Source organism: Corylus avellana, chromosome 4, assembly GCF_965113065.1.
Source record: "Corylus avellana chromosome 4, dhCorAvel1.hap1.2, whole genome shotgun sequence".
Lineage (NCBI taxonomy): Eukaryota > Viridiplantae > Streptophyta > Magnoliopsida > Fagales > Betulaceae > Corylus > Corylus avellana.
In genome coordinates this window covers 19,139,253-19,158,301 of record NC_142493.1, presented here as the reverse complement: position 1 = coordinate 19,158,301, position 19,049 = coordinate 19,139,253, and the positions used below count along the sequence as shown (strand labels likewise).

General features: G+C 37.6%; 1 protein-coding gene across 1 annotated transcript; it reads left to right on the top strand.

The window, feature by feature from the left end:
• Nucleotides 1-5,596: 5,596 nt before the first annotated feature.
• LOC132178843 (protein PLANT CADMIUM RESISTANCE 2-like) lies at nucleotides 5,597-7,222 on the top strand. Its single transcript, XM_059591407.2, has 4 exons — nucleotides 5,597-5,859; nucleotides 6,119-6,190; nucleotides 6,293-6,505; nucleotides 6,923-7,222. The coding sequence occupies exons 1-4, from the start codon at nucleotides 5,670-5,672 to the stop codon at nucleotides 7,000-7,002; spliced, it is 555 nt and encodes a 184-aa protein (XP_059447390.2). The 5' UTR covers nucleotides 5,597-5,669; the 3' UTR covers nucleotides 7,003-7,222.
• The last annotated feature ends 11,827 nt before the right edge of the window (nucleotides 7,223-19,049 follow it).

Sequence of the window (19,049 nt, the reverse complement as noted above, 5' to 3'; positions counted from 1 at the left end):
AGACCTTTATGCAAGACATTATTTCTCATTTTCCAAAGGCTTTGAGAAATAGTCGCTACTATACCCATCTTTTCAGAACTGCATTTCTCCAATAGTGTCACCAAAACCTCTTTGAAATCTGTGCCCACGACCCCCATTTTCTAGATTTTGTGATCACATACCCCCCCCCCCCCCCCATACATCCCATGCAGCTAGACACTCCCACAACACGTGATGTATTGTTTCAATCTCTTGACTACATAGGAAGCACCTCACCTCCAGATGCATACCCCTCCGTAGAAAATTATCTTTGGTCGGCAAGAGGTTGCTACAAGCCCTCCAAAGGAATACTTTCATGGAATTTGGGATTTGAATACCCCAAATCAATTTCCAAAAAGATTCCCAACCTTTTCCTTCTGAGCTCGAACCCTTCCCATGTTGGTTTCTTTCTTGCTCCAAAAAATAGGCACTTCTAACTGTAAATGTACCAGATGGCGTTGCTCTACAGACCATTTTATTTGGGTGATCAAATCTACTCAGAGGAATATTGCAAATAAGTTCTGCTTCTCTCTAAAAAATAGATCGTATCAGTGGACATTCCAACCTTTTAGATGTGGGTCTCTAAGGGCTGCTATTGTTTCATCACTTGCTAAAAGAGAATAGGGAGACTGAACTAAAAAGGAGATTGGCTTAGGAAGCCATTTGGACCCGCAGATTTTTGCACTCTGCCCGTTCCCTATCCGCCAAACCATCCCTTCCCTCAGTAGATCAGTTGCAGCCAATAAACTCCTCCACGCGAAGGAAGGCCTACTACCAATTTTTGCTTCCAACAGTGAACTTTGGCTGAAATATTTTGCTTTTAAAATGCTTCCCACCAAGCTATCGGGATTTTGGATAATCCTCCACCCTTGCTTAGCTAGCAGGGCCTTATTAAAACAAATTAAATCTCTGAAACCCAAAACTCCTTGAGCTTTTGATCTCCCAATTTTCTCCCAGCTCATCCAATGTATCTTCTTCACATTATCCTTGTGCCCCCACCAAAACTTTTGCATAATTCCATTTAACTCACTTCATAGCATTTTGGGAAGCGAAAAGATGCTCATGCTATAAGCTGGTGTTGCCTATATCACTGCTTTAATAAGTATCTCCTTCCCTGCCTGTGAGAGGAATTTTGCTTTCCAATCATTGACATGTTTGTTAACTCTCTCCTTAATCTTATGAAACTCCCGGATCAGGGATTTTCCCACCAAAGCAGGGAGCCCCAAATAGGTATCATATTGTTGCGAAGTGGTTATCACCGATAAATTCTGGATATTAAGCTGATCCTCCCTGCTAATATTTCTGCTGAAAAAAACAACAGTCTTTTCTTTATTCAAACGTTGCCCTGAGACCACCTCATATTCTTCCAAAATTTCTGACAAAGTCACCCAATCTTGCGAGGTAGCCTTACAGAAAATCAGACTATCGTCTGCAAAAAATAAATGGTTAATCTTAGGGCCCCTTAGGGAGGTAGGGACGCCCTTAAGACTTCCATCTAATGCAGCCTTTTGGGATTTAAAGCTGAGAACCTCTGCACAAAGTAAGAAAAGATAAGGCGAAATGGGATCCCCCTGTCTAATCCCTCTTGAAGGACGGATGAGACCAACAGGTTCCCCATTGATAATAATTAAATAATTGACACTAGTAACACAAGACATTACAAGTCCCACCCATTTCTCATCAAAGCCCATCTTTCTCATCACCGACTCCAAAAAGACCCATTCCACCCTATCGTAGGCTTTACTCATGTCGAGTTTTAAAGCCATATAACCCACCTTACCCCACAGCCTAGCATGCATCGTGTGGAGTGTTTCATAGGCCACCAAAATATTATCCGTAATTAATCTCCCCAGAGTGAAGGCACTTTGAGTGGGTGAGATAATGGCCGGAAGTATGACTTTTAACCAATTAGCTAACATCTTAGAAATGATTTCGTACACCACATTACAAAGACTAATCGGTCGAAAATTAGTAACTTTCGTTGCTCCAATTTTCTTAGGAATAAGAGCTATATGAGTAAAGTTAATATCCTTATCAATGTACCCATACCTGAAAAAATCAGAGATGACCTTCCCAATTTCAGGACCCACCGAGGCCCAATGATCTTGGAAAAAAACATGTCGGGAAGCCGTCAGGGCCTGGCACTTTCATGGGATCCATTTGTGATAAAGCCATATAAACCTCCTCTATGGTGGGCTCCCGAATAAGCATGGAATTCATATCAGCTGTAACTCTGTTGGGCAATAAAGTCAGACTTTCATCCACCCCTACAGTGTTTGAGGAAGTGAAAATATTCTGAAAATAAGAGCTAAAAGCCCTTTCAACCTCCTCGGGTTTGACCATTTCCTTCCCTCCTCATCATCGATTTGGGAAATAGAATTTTTGCGCCTTCTCTGTTTGACACATTCATGAAAAAACCGCGTGTTCATGTTCCTATTTTTAAGCCAATGCATCTTTGCTCTTTGTCTCCACGTCGAATCCGCCTATTCCAAGAGGTCACCCAACTCATATTGCAAACTTTTGATATCACCCCACCTGGCTGTACCTTCTACTTCCTGCAAAGTGCGCAAGATTTTAGATTTTTGAGAAATAATGCCTTCAGTTGGTGGGACCTCCTTCTTTCTCCATTGCATTAATTCTCTTTTGCGACACTCCAAATTATTTTTAATCCCCTGCCAGGCGTCACCATGTCTCTTCTTTTGCCTCCAAACTCTCTTGATTATTTCATTGGGTCCCTCTTTTTTACTCCACCTAGCCTCATACCGAAACTCGTGAGGTTTTCTTCTTCCCACTCTCCTCACAGTTGAACAGTGAATACATAAAGGAGCATGATCAGAGCTACGAGCCACCAATACCTCCACATGTGCGTTTGTAAAAATTTCACACCACTCTATATTGCCAAAAGCTCTATCTAACCGTTCTTGGGTAAACCCATCTTCTTCATGTCCATTATGCCAAGTGAATCTAGGACCCGAGAAACCCAAATCCTGCAAGTGACATTGCTCCACAACCTTCTGAATATTCTGCATCTGTCTTAGAGCTTTGCGCCTCCCACCCCACTTCTCATACTCCTCCAAGATTTCGTTGAAATCTCACGCACATAACCAAGGTAAGGGATTAAAAGTCTGGAGATAATTTAGCAAACTCCATGATTCACGTCTTTTACTATCATCGGGGTTGCCATAAAACCCTGTGAATTTCCAAGATTGGGTCTCCGGTGTTGAGTTGATCACCACATTGATATGCCAACGGCTATAGTTTTGAATCTCAATACTTACATCATTATTCCACATCAAGGCTAGGCCTCCACTCTTGCCAAAGCTATCAACGCCAAAACTGTTAGTGAAGCCAACATTTACTCTTATAAATTTCAGTCTCCTTGCTTGTAACTTGGTCTCCATGAGAAAGACCATAACGGGCCTCTTTTCCTTTACCAACTGGCAAAGGTCCCGACTGTCCAGGGATTCCCAAGCCCCCGGCAATTATAACTCAAGACAATCATGGCGACGGGCGGGGCTGGTTTCCAGCCACCGTCATTCCTCTTCGAAGGGTTTGGTGAGTTGTTCCATTCCTTTTTCCTCTCTTACTACCAGGCTCCAAAATAACTCCTTCTACCCGCCCTTCTGCAGGTCGTTTGCTTTGTATAATAATTTCATTTTGGGCCTCCATCCCATTCCCTACTTTCTCTCGAGCCAACTTTTTCCACTTGCGCAGTGTTGGGCTACCCGTTTTTTTGTTGGCCCACCCCGCCCCCCCCCCCCCCCCCCCCCCAATGCAGAATGGGCAAGCCACACTCCTTTCCATAATTGCCCATATGTCCCACTTCACCCACCTTGGATGTACAAGTGGCCACTGAATTAAAGTCCCCAGCTACTTCTTGCACAAGATCATTAAATACCACATTCCATATGTCCCACTTCACCCACCTTGGATGTACAAGTGGCCACTGAATTAAAGTCCCCAGGTACTTCTTGCACAAGATCATTAAATACCACATTGAATGTGAATGAAATTCAGTTAATTCAAAATTGTGTCAATATTGATGAGTTTTTATTTATTGAGAATGGTTATTAATGATTTCGATTTGGTATTTGAAAATTATGCCTAGTTGAGTTGGATTTCATGTTGTTTTAATTTTACCAAATCTTAATGTGTGTGATGGTGTTTTCTTTGTGGTTTCGTAAGACAGGTACAAGAAAAAAAAAATTCAGTTCAATCAAAGCCCAAATCGTCAAAGAGGTACTTTCTTATAATTTTGTGACCAAATCAAAGAGGTACTTTCTTATAATTTTGTGACCAAATCGTCAAAGAGGAACTTTCTTATAGGTTACCTTATATATCTTAGTATTTGCCTTTGCATATAATTGAACGTGAAATCATTTAATTAAAAGAGTAAATCAAATTATTGCTTAACACACATGCCACATCGTTATAATCATACCTAATGCTTTTGGAGGAACCTATTTAAGCATTAATTTTATGAAAGAATGTTTTCTTTATGTCTTTTGTATTTTTCTGTACATAAATTGAGCTTCTCTTTATTATCATGCTGTCATACTATATTATTTGGGGTATACATGCTGACGGATATTAACCATCCACATTCACACATTCATATTATCTTCTTTGCGGATAGCAGATAGTAGTTTTAGAGTATGCAGATAACAACATCTGTACACCCTTTATATATAATATATTTTATATATTTTGTTATATATATTATATTTACTAAATTCATCAAATTGACGTTGATTTCATTCAAAATGAAATGAAGTTATTTAGAAAAAAAAAAAAAAAAAAAGCAAAACAACGTTTTGGATTAGGTATGTGTTATGTTTATATTGTTTTAGGTTTTTCTCTTCACAATTCACTCATTCACTTGGGAAAAGGAAAAAATAATGTGAAATCAATATGTTTTCAAAACATTAGAGCTTAAAAAAAAATTAAAACAAGTCCAAAACACAAAAACCTGTCCATAATTATTTTCAAAATCGTTTAAAAGAGGTTGTAATAAAGACCCAAAAAAAAATTTAAAAGACTAAAATAAGCCTATTACCTAAAATACGAATGCCGTTAATACAAAACATAATGCAGAGGCTATTACAAATGCCCTTTATATTACTATGGTAGAACGGTAAACAAAAGCTTAAAAGTAAAACGTGGCTTTGACCAAGCTTCGATTAAGATAAATTATAAATTTATAACCTCGCTTTATAACTCTTTTAAAGTTAAGATAACTTAATAAAAGTTAAAACCTCACTTTATAACTTTTTTAAAGTTTCAAATAAAAAAGAAAGTATTGAAAAGTAAAAGTCTAGTTCGCTTAGTTACAATTTTCAATGATTTTAAGTCAACTATACAATATGTATACAAGGGCATCATTCCATAATACAATGACTAATGATAGGCACGCAAGTTCCTGGAAAATAATATTGCCCTGCTTACTCATTGAACTGCCACGTGGAATGAAGTAACATAGACGGGGCAAGATTGACCCGTTCTAGGCTGCTTGACTTGACTTGTAAGTCGTCGGTTATTAGCTGTTTTTTTTTTTGTTTTATATCTTCTCTGCCCAACTCCGCCACCACTACCCTTGTACTATATCTTATCTTCATCCATTTCTCTTATACTTCTCTTACTATCATTCAGTCATGTATTCATCGCAGCCAAACACTTACGATAAGTACTCCGATGGGCAGCCTGTGTCCTCCGATTCCGCCGCCACGGGCGTTCCATATGATCCCTCCCTTTCCCAGCCAAGTGCGTTTAGTATTGATAAGCCTAAACCTCGAGTCCCTTGGACCACCGGCCTCTTCGACTGCTTCTCCGACATGAAAAATTGTAAGAATTTGTTAGAATATAAATTATATGTTTGCATTCTTTTTCTTAGAGCTTAAGTTTTTGGAAGAAATTGTATTTTAGAGAGTATGAGAGTAAGTTTTTTTCAGAGCTCGAGATCTTAAAAAGGAATTTTGAGAATAGGGATATTTTTGTAATATTTTTGCAATATTTTTACAAGAAATTGAAAATTTAATTTATCCTTTAAAACGATGACGGAAACTTACATGCTTTGTTATTAATTGGTTGAAATTTTGCAAAGGTTGCATAACATGCTGGTGCCCCTGCATTACTTTTGGCCAAATCGCGGAGATCGTGGATAAAGGAGGATCATGTAAGTAAATGTAGAATCAAAGAAACTGATCATGATCATGATCATGATCGTGTGGTAATCATGATTGATTAATAAGATGTGTGGTGGTGATTTTGGTTGCAGCTTGTGGTGCTAGTGGAGCGTTGTACACACTTATTGCCTGTGTGATTGGTTGTCCATGCTTCTACTCTTGTTTCTATCGCTCCAAAATGAGGCAGCAGTATATGCTGGAGGAGAGCTTCTGTGGGGATTGTATGATTCACTGCCTCTGTGAGGGATGTGCCTTGTGCCAAGAGCATCGTGAGCTCCAAAACCGCGGCTACGACATGAGCATTGGTATTCATTTTTGCTTCTAAATTTTCATATATAAATCTTATTTTTAAGCTTCTGTCAAATACTTTTTAGTCATTTTTAGGTATTTTTATTCTTAAAAGCGTTTTTAATTTTTTTATTAAACGAATACTTTTTTTTTTCAAACGAGCTTTTTGAATGTTAAAATCACTTTTAAATTCCTTAAACGCAATCTCAAACGAGCTTTTAGTTACATAAATTTTTCCGCTTAAAAATTTCATATAAATTTACGTATTCAAATAAATTTTTGACTATAAGAATACTTATCCGGTCATATGGGTTCATATATAAAGTCTCCTCCTTTATTAAGATATCGGGCAGCAATAAATATAGTTTTTTTAATTGGGTCATTACTGATGGAAAGTCTAATATGGTTTTGTACTTATTTTGAAAATTGACCAGGCTGGCATGGAAACGTGGAGCGACGTAATAAGGAGGCCATGATGGGCCGTCCTGTGGTGGAAGGGAGCATGAGCCGATAGAGTGCAAATCTGCTGTTGACCTGAAATGGCAAGTATGAGAGCCTTGGGATTAAGATTATTGTGCGAGAGTTATTATATATGCTTGTAATATTTAGAGATTCCGAAGAAGAATCTATAGTCCATGTTTTTCATGATCTACAATAATTATGTTGTATGCAAGAATAGTCTGTGTTTATATATTTTCCCCCCCAAAAATAAAAAGTTTGTGCTTCTATAAATATATACTTTGTAATAAACAATAATTACAGTCAATGAAATTAAAAAAAAAAAATGTAATTATATTGTGGATATGCCTTCAAAGTTTGACATATTTTACTTTATATTTAATGGATAAAGTTTTCCTCTAAACTGGATAAGAGAAATTTCCTTCAACTTAGCATATAAAAGTGACATGTGTCCATTAAACATGTGAGATGCATAAATTTTTTTTAATAGTAGCGACAAAGTTGAAATAACTTTTATTAAAAAAATCTTCTTCATTTCACATACTATTAAAAAAAATGAACATGTGTCACTTTTATAAACTAAGTTAAAGGAAATTTTTTCAACTCAATTTGGAGAAAAACTTTGTCGATACTTAATTAGTAATAAGGAATTGTGAAACAATCAAATCAACTCAGTTTCTTTGGCTCTCGTTTGGCAAGAGATGTCTACTATTCATCTAAAAAATTCTAGTTCCAACATGTTTACTTTTTACATTATATCAAATTTTTTTTTATTACTATTCAAATAAAAAAAAATTATTACAAAATAATTTTTGCTTTTTTTTTTAAAACTTTTTCATACCAAACCTTTTTTTTTTTTTTAATTCATTTTTATTACAGAAAGGACCAAAAAAAAAAACGAAGAAAAAGTCTCAAGTCTCTTGCCAAACATAGACAAATGTCACTCATTAACTGCCGCGTGAATGAACTCACATAGACGGGATGATGACGCACTGTAGGTTGCTTGACTTGACTTGGATGTCTTAACACATTAATTAATTGATGGGAAAATTATTAAATTAATTAGTAGAATTTAGACATGGAAAAATCGATTTTTAAGATACGTGAAATTATCTTTTTTTTTTTTTTTTTTTTTTTTATTATTCAAATAAAGGAAATGAGTTTCATTTATGATCCCAAAAGAATAACAAGTCAGGCATCTTTAAGGGCTACTACGGTAATATACAGCAAAAAGACTCAGTAAAGAGTCCCAAGCGGTAAAAGCAACAACAATCATGAAATGGTTGTTGCGGGAGAGGTATTGCCAAAAATTGGAATGGATCGTCGATGAAGAGCGACCACCAATTACAAAAGTCTCTCCATTGGATCAGACCAAATAAGAATAGGGAGACAGCAACACACAAAAAACAAAGACTGCAACAAAACAGAAATGAAACAACAGATAAACAACATAAAAATAGGAAAAAAAATACAACCACTCCACAAAACAGCTGCTCCGGGAGCGGGCAAGCGGTCGGAAGAGCATGAGTTGCAAATGATATCCACTCGCCGGTGCATGTGGACCATGCGCCGACACGTGGGGGCGAATCTAATGGCGGATGACGGTGTTACGACGCTGGGGAGCCGGGGAAGGTGGTGGGTGGGTGCGTTGCTCGACGGGGATGACTAAGGAAAGTAGATCTAGTTTTGAAAAAACTAGATCTAAAACCAAGCAAAACCTGTGAGCGGCGAAAGCTGAGAGATGGAGACTGGGCGGTGCAGCAAATTTGGAAAGGTGTTGATAGTGGGCGGCGGAAGGCGAGGAGGCTATCGGTTGGGGGTGTTGTGGACAGCGGGGAGAGGAAAAAAAGACCAGAAAAAGACACCAAAAAAAGAAGAAAATGGAGAGGAGAGGGGATGGAGGCCATACCTCATCCCGAAAAGGCACTCACGAAGAGGCGGTGAAACACCACTAAGGGTGTGAAAGAAAACCACTAAGATACATGAAATTATCTTAAAACTACATATAGTTTATTAAATTCTACACAAATTCCATTTACTTTTGGGAAGAAAAAAAAAAATACTATAGAGGGTCTCTGAGATTTAATATTTTAGCAAATCACTCAAAAGTTCTATGAAGAATTACCCTTAAACGGTGGATCGGTCACCCCCAAAAGCTGCTTAGGGGTGGCTCAGCCACCTGTAAGACTGATGGGGGTGGCTCAACCACCCCTAAAAATGGCTTGGCCACCCCCAAACTCTTAGGGGTGGTTCGACAATTACCCTTATATATATATATTAAATTTTTTAAAATTTTATTAATAATATTTTTCAGTTGAGTTGAAAAATTTTGAATTGAACTGGAAAAAAAGGTATGTGTTACATCAAATCAACAAAGAAAACATTAAATAAAAAATTGAGTTAAGTGGTGTTCCCAAACAAATCCTTAACTTTTGGTAAATACATGTAGGACTTGGCTTCCATGCAGTAAACCAAACTACCGCATATCTGCGATAGTTTGGTTTAAGTCACTTTGAGGGCTTAGTTTCTTTAAGGGTTTTTAACCGACAAAATCTCATGTGTACTAAAAAACAAATTAACGGCAATTTATTCCATTAACTCCCATCCATCCAAAAGGTCTTATGTCTTCTCTCTCTGTTTTCTTTTTCTACCCAAAACCGACCACACCTGTTATTTCTTCTGGGCATAGGCAGCGGTGCACCCATCCTTTTAGATTGAGAAATGCTTGGTTTCATTAAAAAGTCCATCTTTTGGCCATTTTAATCTTAGGTAGCATGACCCATTTTAAAATTAATAGATTTTAAACAATAAATTAATAGATTTTTGAAAAATGGGTCATGCCATTTAGGATTAAAATAACCAAAAGATGAACTTTTTAATGAAGCCAAACATTTCTCTTTTAGATTTTGGGTTTTGAAAATTCATTTTCAAAATCTTGCAACCACAAAGGGGTGGGCTAGTTCAATTAATATATGGTAGAGGAGCAAAAATTTGTTTGTAATACTTGAAATTTCATTATGAGGTGGAGTTCTCAAAGGATTAGGATTACTTGTGCTTGTGCTTCAACATAATATAATTTTTTTTTTTCTCAGAAATCCCTGAAATCCTCCATTCCTCTTTCCAATACCTTCATCGCTGTTGTTGACATGGATGCATATATAGAATCTCTAAAAGATTTAAGGGAGGGAAGACAAACAAATACGATAGATGTCGTTGTTAATTTCCTAGTAGAGCGCTAAGGGGAAGGTGACCTGACTGTGGAGGTGCCGTTGGAATTAGAAATCCATGGAGGTAGCAAAGCTAGTGCAGCAGTAGGTGGGTTAATATGGGCCTTGTTTGTTTAGTAACAGCACGTTCTCCCACATCCACGGCACTGTTCCTCGATTGAAGAAGTCTGACCATGCTGCAGTTACACACCTACAGACCGTGTATGGGAGAAGCCAATTTATATTAAAAGACAAATATGCCCTTATGAAAAAAATAGAAATCCAATGTTCATCATTTCTTCCTCTTCTGCTCCCTCAACTGTGTTTTGAAGGGGGCAAAATAGGAATTATTTACAATGTTAATTTTGAAACCGAGCCTGTCAGCCAGCATCAATCTGTTTGTTTTTCAGACTGTACCTAATCCTTCGGCGCCCTACCAGAGGTCTACAGTGTCGTGGGGTTGGTCTAAAGTGCCGTGGGGTTTGCCAAACACCCTCATGGAGAAAACTTCCATTGAAAGTGGCCATGAGATATGTTGGGTTTGGCGCCGCCGCCTCTACCCAAAAGAAATATCAGGTGTGGTCGGTTTTGGGTAGAAAAAGAATACAGAGAGCAAACGGAAGACATTTTGGATGGATGGGCAGTTAATGGAATAAATTTCTGTCAATTTGTTTTTTTAGTACACGTGAGATTTTGGGGATAAAAACCACTTAAAGAATCTCAACCCTCAAACCAAACTATCTGCGGTAGTTTGGTTATAACGTATGGAAGCCATGTCGATGCATGTAAACCCCTAAGGTCATAATATAATCTCTTTATTTGAAACATGACATGAAAAGTATGCTCAATTAGTAAACATATTGCATAGTGAAATAAAAATCCTTATGTAAGCATTTATTTACTTCGGACGATTCTCCTCACTCCCAAACATCTTAACATTCACGTCACTGCAATCATACTCTAGTACATGCACATTCCACACTAGAAACCTTAATATTGCATGTAAAACCATAATCATGAGATCAAAACCTAATTATGTAATGAAAATCATAATATGCCAATTACTGCCTTCATTGAATGTTCATCATCAATGGTCAACTCTTTGACCAACAAGGATTAATTGTTCGATATAGAGGATAAAACATTAATTCAATTACTACCATAGACTACAATCTAATAAAAACCTACTACTATACCATACTCATAATTGTTAGGGAGATTGATACCTTGGAGAGTCATTTAATGAGCCCATAATATAATATATTGTGACACTACACAACCTAAAAGCTTAAGCCAATGGGTTTAAGCCCAACACACTACAAAAAAACAATTTTTTTTTTACTGGAGATTTCTGACGTTTTCTAGTGTCTGACGCGTCAGAAAATTTTTCTGACGGGTCGTTTTTGACGCATGTCGATTGTCAGAAGCGTAGGTGTCAGGAAAAAAATTTTCCTGACTAGTCAGTGGATAGAACGTCAGAAAATTATGACGTTTTACTGTCTCTCACGTTAGAAAATTAAAAAATTAAATAAAAAATTATTATTATTATTTTTTTTTCAATTAAAAAATTTATTAATTTAAATTATTTTTTTATTTTGTAATTTATCTGCACCGGTGGTGCAGAGAAACGGTGCAGAGAAACGAATTTCTCTGCACCGCTCGACCAAGAAAAAAGTTTGGAGAAAATTTTTTCGTTTCTGCACTGTGGGCTCTCTTCTTTTCTCAATTTTTTCTTTCTCTCTCTTCTTTTCTCCGCCCAACTCTCACTTTTCTCCATCTTCTCTTCTTCTTCTTCTTCTTCTCTTCTCTTCTCCTTTTTTTTTTTTTTTTTTTTTTTTTTTCTTCTGCTTCTCTTCTCGATCCCTTTCTTTTTCTGCTTCTTCGAACTCTTCTCCTTTTTTTTTTTTCTTTTTTCTTCTGCTTCGATCTTTCTTCTTCTCTTCTCCCTTTCTTTTTCTTCTTCTCTTCTCCTTTTCTTTTTCTTCTGCTTCTCTTCTCCCTTTCTTTTTCTTCTTCTCTTCTCCTTTTCTTTTTCTTCTCCTTCTTCTATTTCTTCCATCTGCCGTGGAGAGAGGAGAGAGAGAGAGAGTGTGTAGGGAAAATGAATGAGGAAGGAAGAATAAAAAGAGGAAAAAAGTTGGAGGGAAAATAAGAAGAGAGAAAAATTTCAACAAGAAGGGTGGACTTTTTTTATTTTTTATTTTTTTCTGACGCGCTAGTATAGTGCGTCAGAAAATTCTGACGCGCCAATTTGGCGCGTCAGAATTTTCTGACATGCTAAAAAATAGCACGTTAAAAAAATAGCACGTTAGAATTTTTTGACGTGTTATTTTTAGCACGTCAGAATTTTCTGACGTGTTATTTTTAGCACATCAGAAAAGATTTTCTGACGTGGCATTTTTTGCCACTTCAGAAAATACTAATTTTTTTGTAGTGACAATGCTATAGTAACCACTCACACTTCTTACATATTTCTAAAGTGGGACACTATCATTTTTACATTTAGACATATATAGTCAACAATCTCCCCCTTATGTGTGATTTCATCACCACATTCACTCCCCCTCAAACGGAAGCCTTCTATCAATCTTATGGGCCCTCTCCAAGATCACTTGTAGGCTATCATTTTTACACTCACACATAAATACTCAACAACAAGTTTAAGCAAGACTCCTAGAGATATTAGAAGATATAATTGTTGTGATGTTACAAATATTGATTTTTATTTACCTATTAATTTTTTGACCATTTGACAATAAAATCCATTCATGAGTTTTTATTATGGAAAAATTAGATATATGGTTGTTGGGGAATAAATATCTTTTACAAACTATTTTTAATTGCTGGTTTTAATGTGTTTTTTTACCGTTGGTTTTTATATTAAAAACCATTTGTCCTCAACATATAAGCCTTGTTGACCGTTTGATTTTGTTTGTTGACCGTTTGATTTTTTGGTGGACCGTTTGTCTTGAATAAATGGATTATATAGCTGTTGCATTTTAACCAATGGCTTTAAGAGAAAGAAAAAAAACTCCTCTTTTTATTGCCTTTTAACCGTTGGATTTAAGAGGAAAAATTGCTCTTGTATTGCTTTTTGACCGTTGGTTATTAATGGTATTAGTAAAAGCAAGGAGCTCAATTTCTTTTATAAATTGAGCCCACCTACTAGCTCCAAGAATCACTTCTTTTGGTTCCAAAGAAAAGTATCGTATAACTTTTTTCTTCTTCCAACAAATTTTATTTTCATAAGCCATTGAGCTATATTTTGGTCTTTGTTTTATGTGTGGGTTTGTCCCTCATCTTCTTTGATCAAAGGGTTGTTCATTTGATCTTCGTTACTTGGAAGTGCGTCCTTAACGAAGGTAGACGCTATAGTCTAATCCTGAGAGGTTGCGTGTCAAGAGATCCAATCGCACCGAGTTATACACTCCGGGAGGCACGAAATCAACCTTTAAGGACAACGCTCTTGCGTGATTCTATAGCTTTGTGAGATTTTTCCTTGCTCTATTTTTTTTTATTTATTGTATTCTATTTATCTAATTGTTAATTGTTTGGATTAATATTATTTAGCATCTAAGAATTTTTGCACCATCCATTTAATTTTACAACAATAATAAACATCATATAAACATTTAAATCGTGCATGGCCTTGTATATTATTTTAAAACATCAAAGGTACAAGCTTTCCTCCCTTAATCAAAATTTATGGATGGCCAACCACGTGATCCATCTTTATGGTTTATATTGTACATGCAAGAACCAAACTTCCCCGGTATAAAAATTTTAACTTTACTATAAGTAAAATAAAAGCTACTACTCATGTTTAAGTACAAAAATCACAACAATAATCATGCATAAAAACTGAAGATTAAGCTTAGGTTAGGCTTCCTTACGACAATAAATTAAGAAGCTTCTCTGAACAATAGAGGAACAAAACCTTCAAGTTGGACCCTTTCTCTCTTTGTTTTCTCTCTCTCTCTCTCTCTCTTTAAGGTTGGTATGTGACAATGGGACGAAATAGGACCTAGGATTTATCCTAGGTATGTAATAGAACACATGGGGGCACAAGAAGTTAAAACTCTTTTAAAAATTTTCGTGCAGATTGTCATCGATCATTCTATAAGAAAGATCAAACGTTCCGGAGAAAAATTCATTCGTTCAAGAGGAAAGGTCGAATGTTTAGGGTGGAAACCTCGATCATTCGAGAGGAAACTTTGAACATTCAGTAAACATGACATTACATCGAACATTCCGAGAAAGAATGTCACCTAGTTCAAATGTGATTGAGCATGGAAGTGGTGAGGGCAACCTCCAGAAGGGTGAGACTGCTGAAGTCTTAGTTAATGAGGTTGTTAACCTTGATGCGACGCAAATTTCGGCTGCAACTGCTCAATTGGTTGAAGCTATGGCGAATCACGTGCCGAGACATCATAAGGTAGAGCAAGTTTGTTCATTTCGTGAATTCTGTAGCCATCAATTTTCGGCATATGATGATACTAGAGAACATCTCAGTGCGAAGAATTGGTTGAATGACATTGAGGAATATTGGAAGCAACAGGGTACACCAAAGAACAAAATGTTGCATACACTGCGTACAAGCTTTCTAGAGAAGCGAAGAACCGTGGCAAGAGGTTTGTCACAATAAGTCACCCAAAACAGAGGCTGGTTCAGAATTTCTCGATGCCTATGCCAGCGGCACCCCAACAGCAACGAGGTCAACCACAACAACCATGCCAACACTGCAAGGTGGGCACAACAACTTGTTCCCGGTATGGACAGCCGAGGCAAATCAACAAGATCAAAATGATGTGTCATCATCAAAGGAAACACTAACTATGTCTACATTGTACCAAAAAATGACTTAATCAAAGTTAAAATTAGAACTCTTTAAAACCATTTATTTATTTTAATTTCACCTAGTAGATAAGTGATATGAGACTTAACACATTACACATACACGCATTTACAATTCACACACCTAATGTGTAACTTAACTTTCATAATTTGAGTCTCCAATGGATAGTTCAAACAGCCGGGGACTACGCTTCATGAAGCTGAGATTATTGGTTCAAACCCTCCTCTCTCATTTCTCTCCCATTGTACGGACATGTCGAAAAAAAAATTCACAATTTGGGTGTCACAATCTTTCACATTCTAATCCTTGACATTCTCGTAAGGGCTCATGTCGCAGCATAGTACCTTAATTGCATATTACATTATTAGGTTTGCTTTGATACCATTTGTCATGACTTCAAAGAAGCAATAACTATATTTGTTATGTATTAAAAAAGACTAGTTGAAGTTACAATTAGAGTACTAAAATCACTTATAATTACTCTTGCCTAATGCACCCAAGTTGGTTGTCATAAACACAATTTCTTAATTCACCTATCCCAACTTGGAACTTAATTTTCACAATATTGAGTATACTTGATAAACTCAATGATGAAATGAAGTTCAATATAACTCTTTATAAAGGGTAAATAATCTAATAATAAATAAATAAAAACCTAAAGTTAATAGAAGAACATGTAAAGATGGAAATAGTAAAATTACTAGAACATCCTAAAAAGAAAATGAAAAAAAAAAAAAAAAAAACCGATCATTACTTGAAATTAAGAAAAACATAAATTGATTACAAGTATATCGATTACGTTTGCTATGTAAATGTAATTCAAAATAAAGAAATGTGTATTGGATTTATCGAGCGAAATCTCAAATTTACTTTAAAAAATATTAATTCTTTATTATCTAACGTATGTAATTTATTATTTTAAAAAACTTGTCACAATTTCATGAAATTAAAACACATCTTTGAGTAAATTTTGATTTTTTTTGGAAAGTGTCGCATTTCTCATATATGCAAGAATAGGATTCCTCTTTCATACTAGGTACTTTTGCTTAGTAAATTTTGTTCTCCTAGGGAGTCAAATAGTCACAATATAGAGTTAATTTGGTTGGATAACGTAGCTATAGGGGCTTGGTTACAATTCCATGGATTTTTTTTTTTTTTTTTCATTGATAAAGCCTAAGATCTCAGCTTCAACCAATTTACTCGGGGACCCAGACCCTTTCTCCTTTTTTGCGTATAAGCTGGGCTGAAGTTAGGAAAGGCTGTGGGCCAAGCAAGAGAAAGAGATAAAAAATAAATAAATAAATAAATAAAAGGGAAAAAGACTCGAAAGTGATGTGGGGGCAAACGAACGGCAATTGCGGGGAAAAGAAGGTGTGGGTGCTCATTAACTTTTTATAAGCACTTTTTTTATTATTATTATTTTGAAAGTTGGTCGACTACTTTTGCCCCTCCACTACGTCTCCCTCCTTCCACTACTCTCCCTTCAGACACTCTTTTTGCATTTGGATATAGATTAGATTGAGAGTCAACAATTGCTTTTAGTTGTGGTTATGAAAAAATAACCGAAACCGGTTATTAACTGATTTTTATAAATAATTTTACTATTTTTTTTAATATAAAATTTTAAATTTGTTAATTCAAAGGGAAATAATGTTCATATTTCATAATATATTGTTAATTCAAACTATTAAAATATTAAAGCCATATTTATTTGAGATTTATCTCATATCTTATAATTCAAATGTGATCCGAAAATTATATATGATAATTCATAATTCAAAATAATTACAAATCCAAAATCAATCTAAAACCAATTTCCTCTATAAGGCTTTCATAGAAAAAATTATAAATCCAAAACATAAAAAACATAAAAAATTAAATTTTTTTTTTTTTAAGAAAAAAAAAAAAAAAAAAAAAACACAAATTCAAAAGTGGATATTAATGACAATGGATCTAGGGCTACGAACCTATAGTACTTGATAAGAGTGAAAATGCATTTACGTTTAGGCTCCGTTTACTTCGACGTAAAATGATTTTCTTTGTAAAATATTTTCATGAAAGTCATTTTCCTAGAAAATATTTTCCGTCGAAAACATTTTACGGCGTTTACCTTGTACACGGAAAATAATTTTTTTTTTTAATATCTTTTTTTTATATATATTTTTTCCAATAAGGTCTCCGCCGAGACCTGCACGGGACTTGTTCGAAACTCCGCAGGGACTTACTCGAGACCTGACCGGGACCCTCGCAGGACTTGAGCGGGACTCGCCCGGAACCTGCCTAAGACCCACCCGGGACCTGCCCGGGACCCGCCAGGACCTACCCGGGACCCGCCAGGACCTACCCGGGACCCGCCCAGAACCTGCCCGGGACTTGACCGGGACTCGCCGAGACCTGACCGAGACCCTGGCGGGACCCACCCAAGACTTACCCGGGACCCACCCAGGACTTGACCGAGACCTGACTGGGACTTGCTCGAGACCTGCTCGGGACTTAACCGGGACCCTCTGGGACTTGACCGGGACCCGCCGGGACTTGGCCGGAACCTGCCTGGGACCCACTAGGACTTGATCAGGACCCGCCCAGGACTTGCTCGGGACCTGCCCGGGACTTGCTCGGGACCTCACCGGGTCCCGGTCAGGTCCCTGGCGGGTCCCGGTCAAATCCTGGGCGAGGCCCGCCAGGGTTCCAAGCAGGTCCAGGGCAGGTCCCGGTCAGGTCCCAGGCAGGTCCCGGGTGGGTCCTGGTCAGGTCCAGTGCGGGTCCGGGGCAGGTCCCGGTCAAGTCTTAGGCAGGTCCCGAGAGAGTCCCAGGTGGGTCCCGGTTAGGTCCCGGGCGGGTCCCAGTTAGGTCCCGGGCAAGTCCCGCCGGGGTCCTGGGCAGGTCCCGGTCAAGTCCTGGGAGAGTCCCGGGTGGGTTCTGGTTAGGTCCCGCCGGGGTCCCGGGCAGGTCCCGGTCAAGTCCCGGGCAGGTCCCCGTCAGGTCCTGGGTAGGTCCTGGACTGGTCCCGGGCAAGTCCCGGGCAGGTCCCGGGTGGGTCTCGGGCAGGTTCCGGGCGAGTCCCACTCAAGTCCCGGGAGGGTCCCGGTCAGGTCCCGTGCTGGTCCCGGACAGGTCCTGGGCGGGTCCCAGTCAAGTCCCGGCGAGGTTCTAGGCGGGTCTTGGCAAGGTCCATTAATTTAAGAATGAGATGCTCATAGTCGAAAAATAGTTTACGGTTTTCAAAATCGTAAACCATTTTTCGAAAATTAAAGAAGAATTTTCGGTCAAAAGGAAAATATTTTCCGTTGACCACTATTTTACATTCGAAGTAAACACCGTAAGTTCCGTAAATGATTTTCTGGAAACTATTTTACGTCGAATTAAACGGAGCCTTAGTGGTTATTGGCTAAAACTGCTAACCGTAACCCCCTAGGCGATTAGCGGTTAACGGTTAGCGGTTAAATAACTATCTGTCTTTTCACCCCTAGTACTTGAAAGATATATATATATATATATATATATATATATATATATATATAATAATAAAAAAAAAATCTGATTACTCGGTTATTAATTGGATTTCTAAATGCCTATAACCGGTACCGCAACTAGTTTAGGTGTTTGTCCGGTTATCCAGTCTTTGTTATTTTCGGTTAGCAATTTTAGGCGGTGATCTAACAGTTAATGGTTAATAAACGGACCGCACTTGTGCACCCCTAAACCAAACACAGTCCAATGGTTCCCGCATAACTAATTATTGTATTACAATTTGAGAAATGCTACGTGGATTGATGACGCATAACCATCGACATAGGGAGAGCTGCATTTGGTTTCACATATTGACCACCCACTGTGGCCAGCACCATTCGCTCGTCATTGCCGCCATTACAATTCCATCAAACATCCATCAACCATTGCTGGGAACAGCTTCACCCCCGTCATTGCTGCCCTTGTCAATCATCGAGATTCACTGATGTGAACCAATTAGTTCATAACATAGGAAAATGATAAATAGGCTCGTTTGAGGGAGCGTGACCTCCAATGGCTACTTCAAGTGAA

What these genes read in the sequence shown, in the direction of transcription:
- LOC132178843 (XM_059591407.2), top strand. Translation starts at nt 5,670, where the DNA reads ATGTATTCATCGCAGCCAAACACTTACGATAAGTACTCCGATGGGCAG. An exon ending in CTTCTCCGACATGAAAAATT is followed by an intron (nt 5,860 to 6,118) that starts GTAAGAATTTGT and finishes AATTTTGCAAAG; the next exon opens with GTTGCATAACATGCTGGTGC. An exon ending in CGGCTACGACATGAGCATTG is followed by an intron (nt 6,506 to 6,922) that starts GTATTCATTTTT and finishes AAAATTGACCAG; the next exon opens with GCTGGCATGGAAACGTGGAG.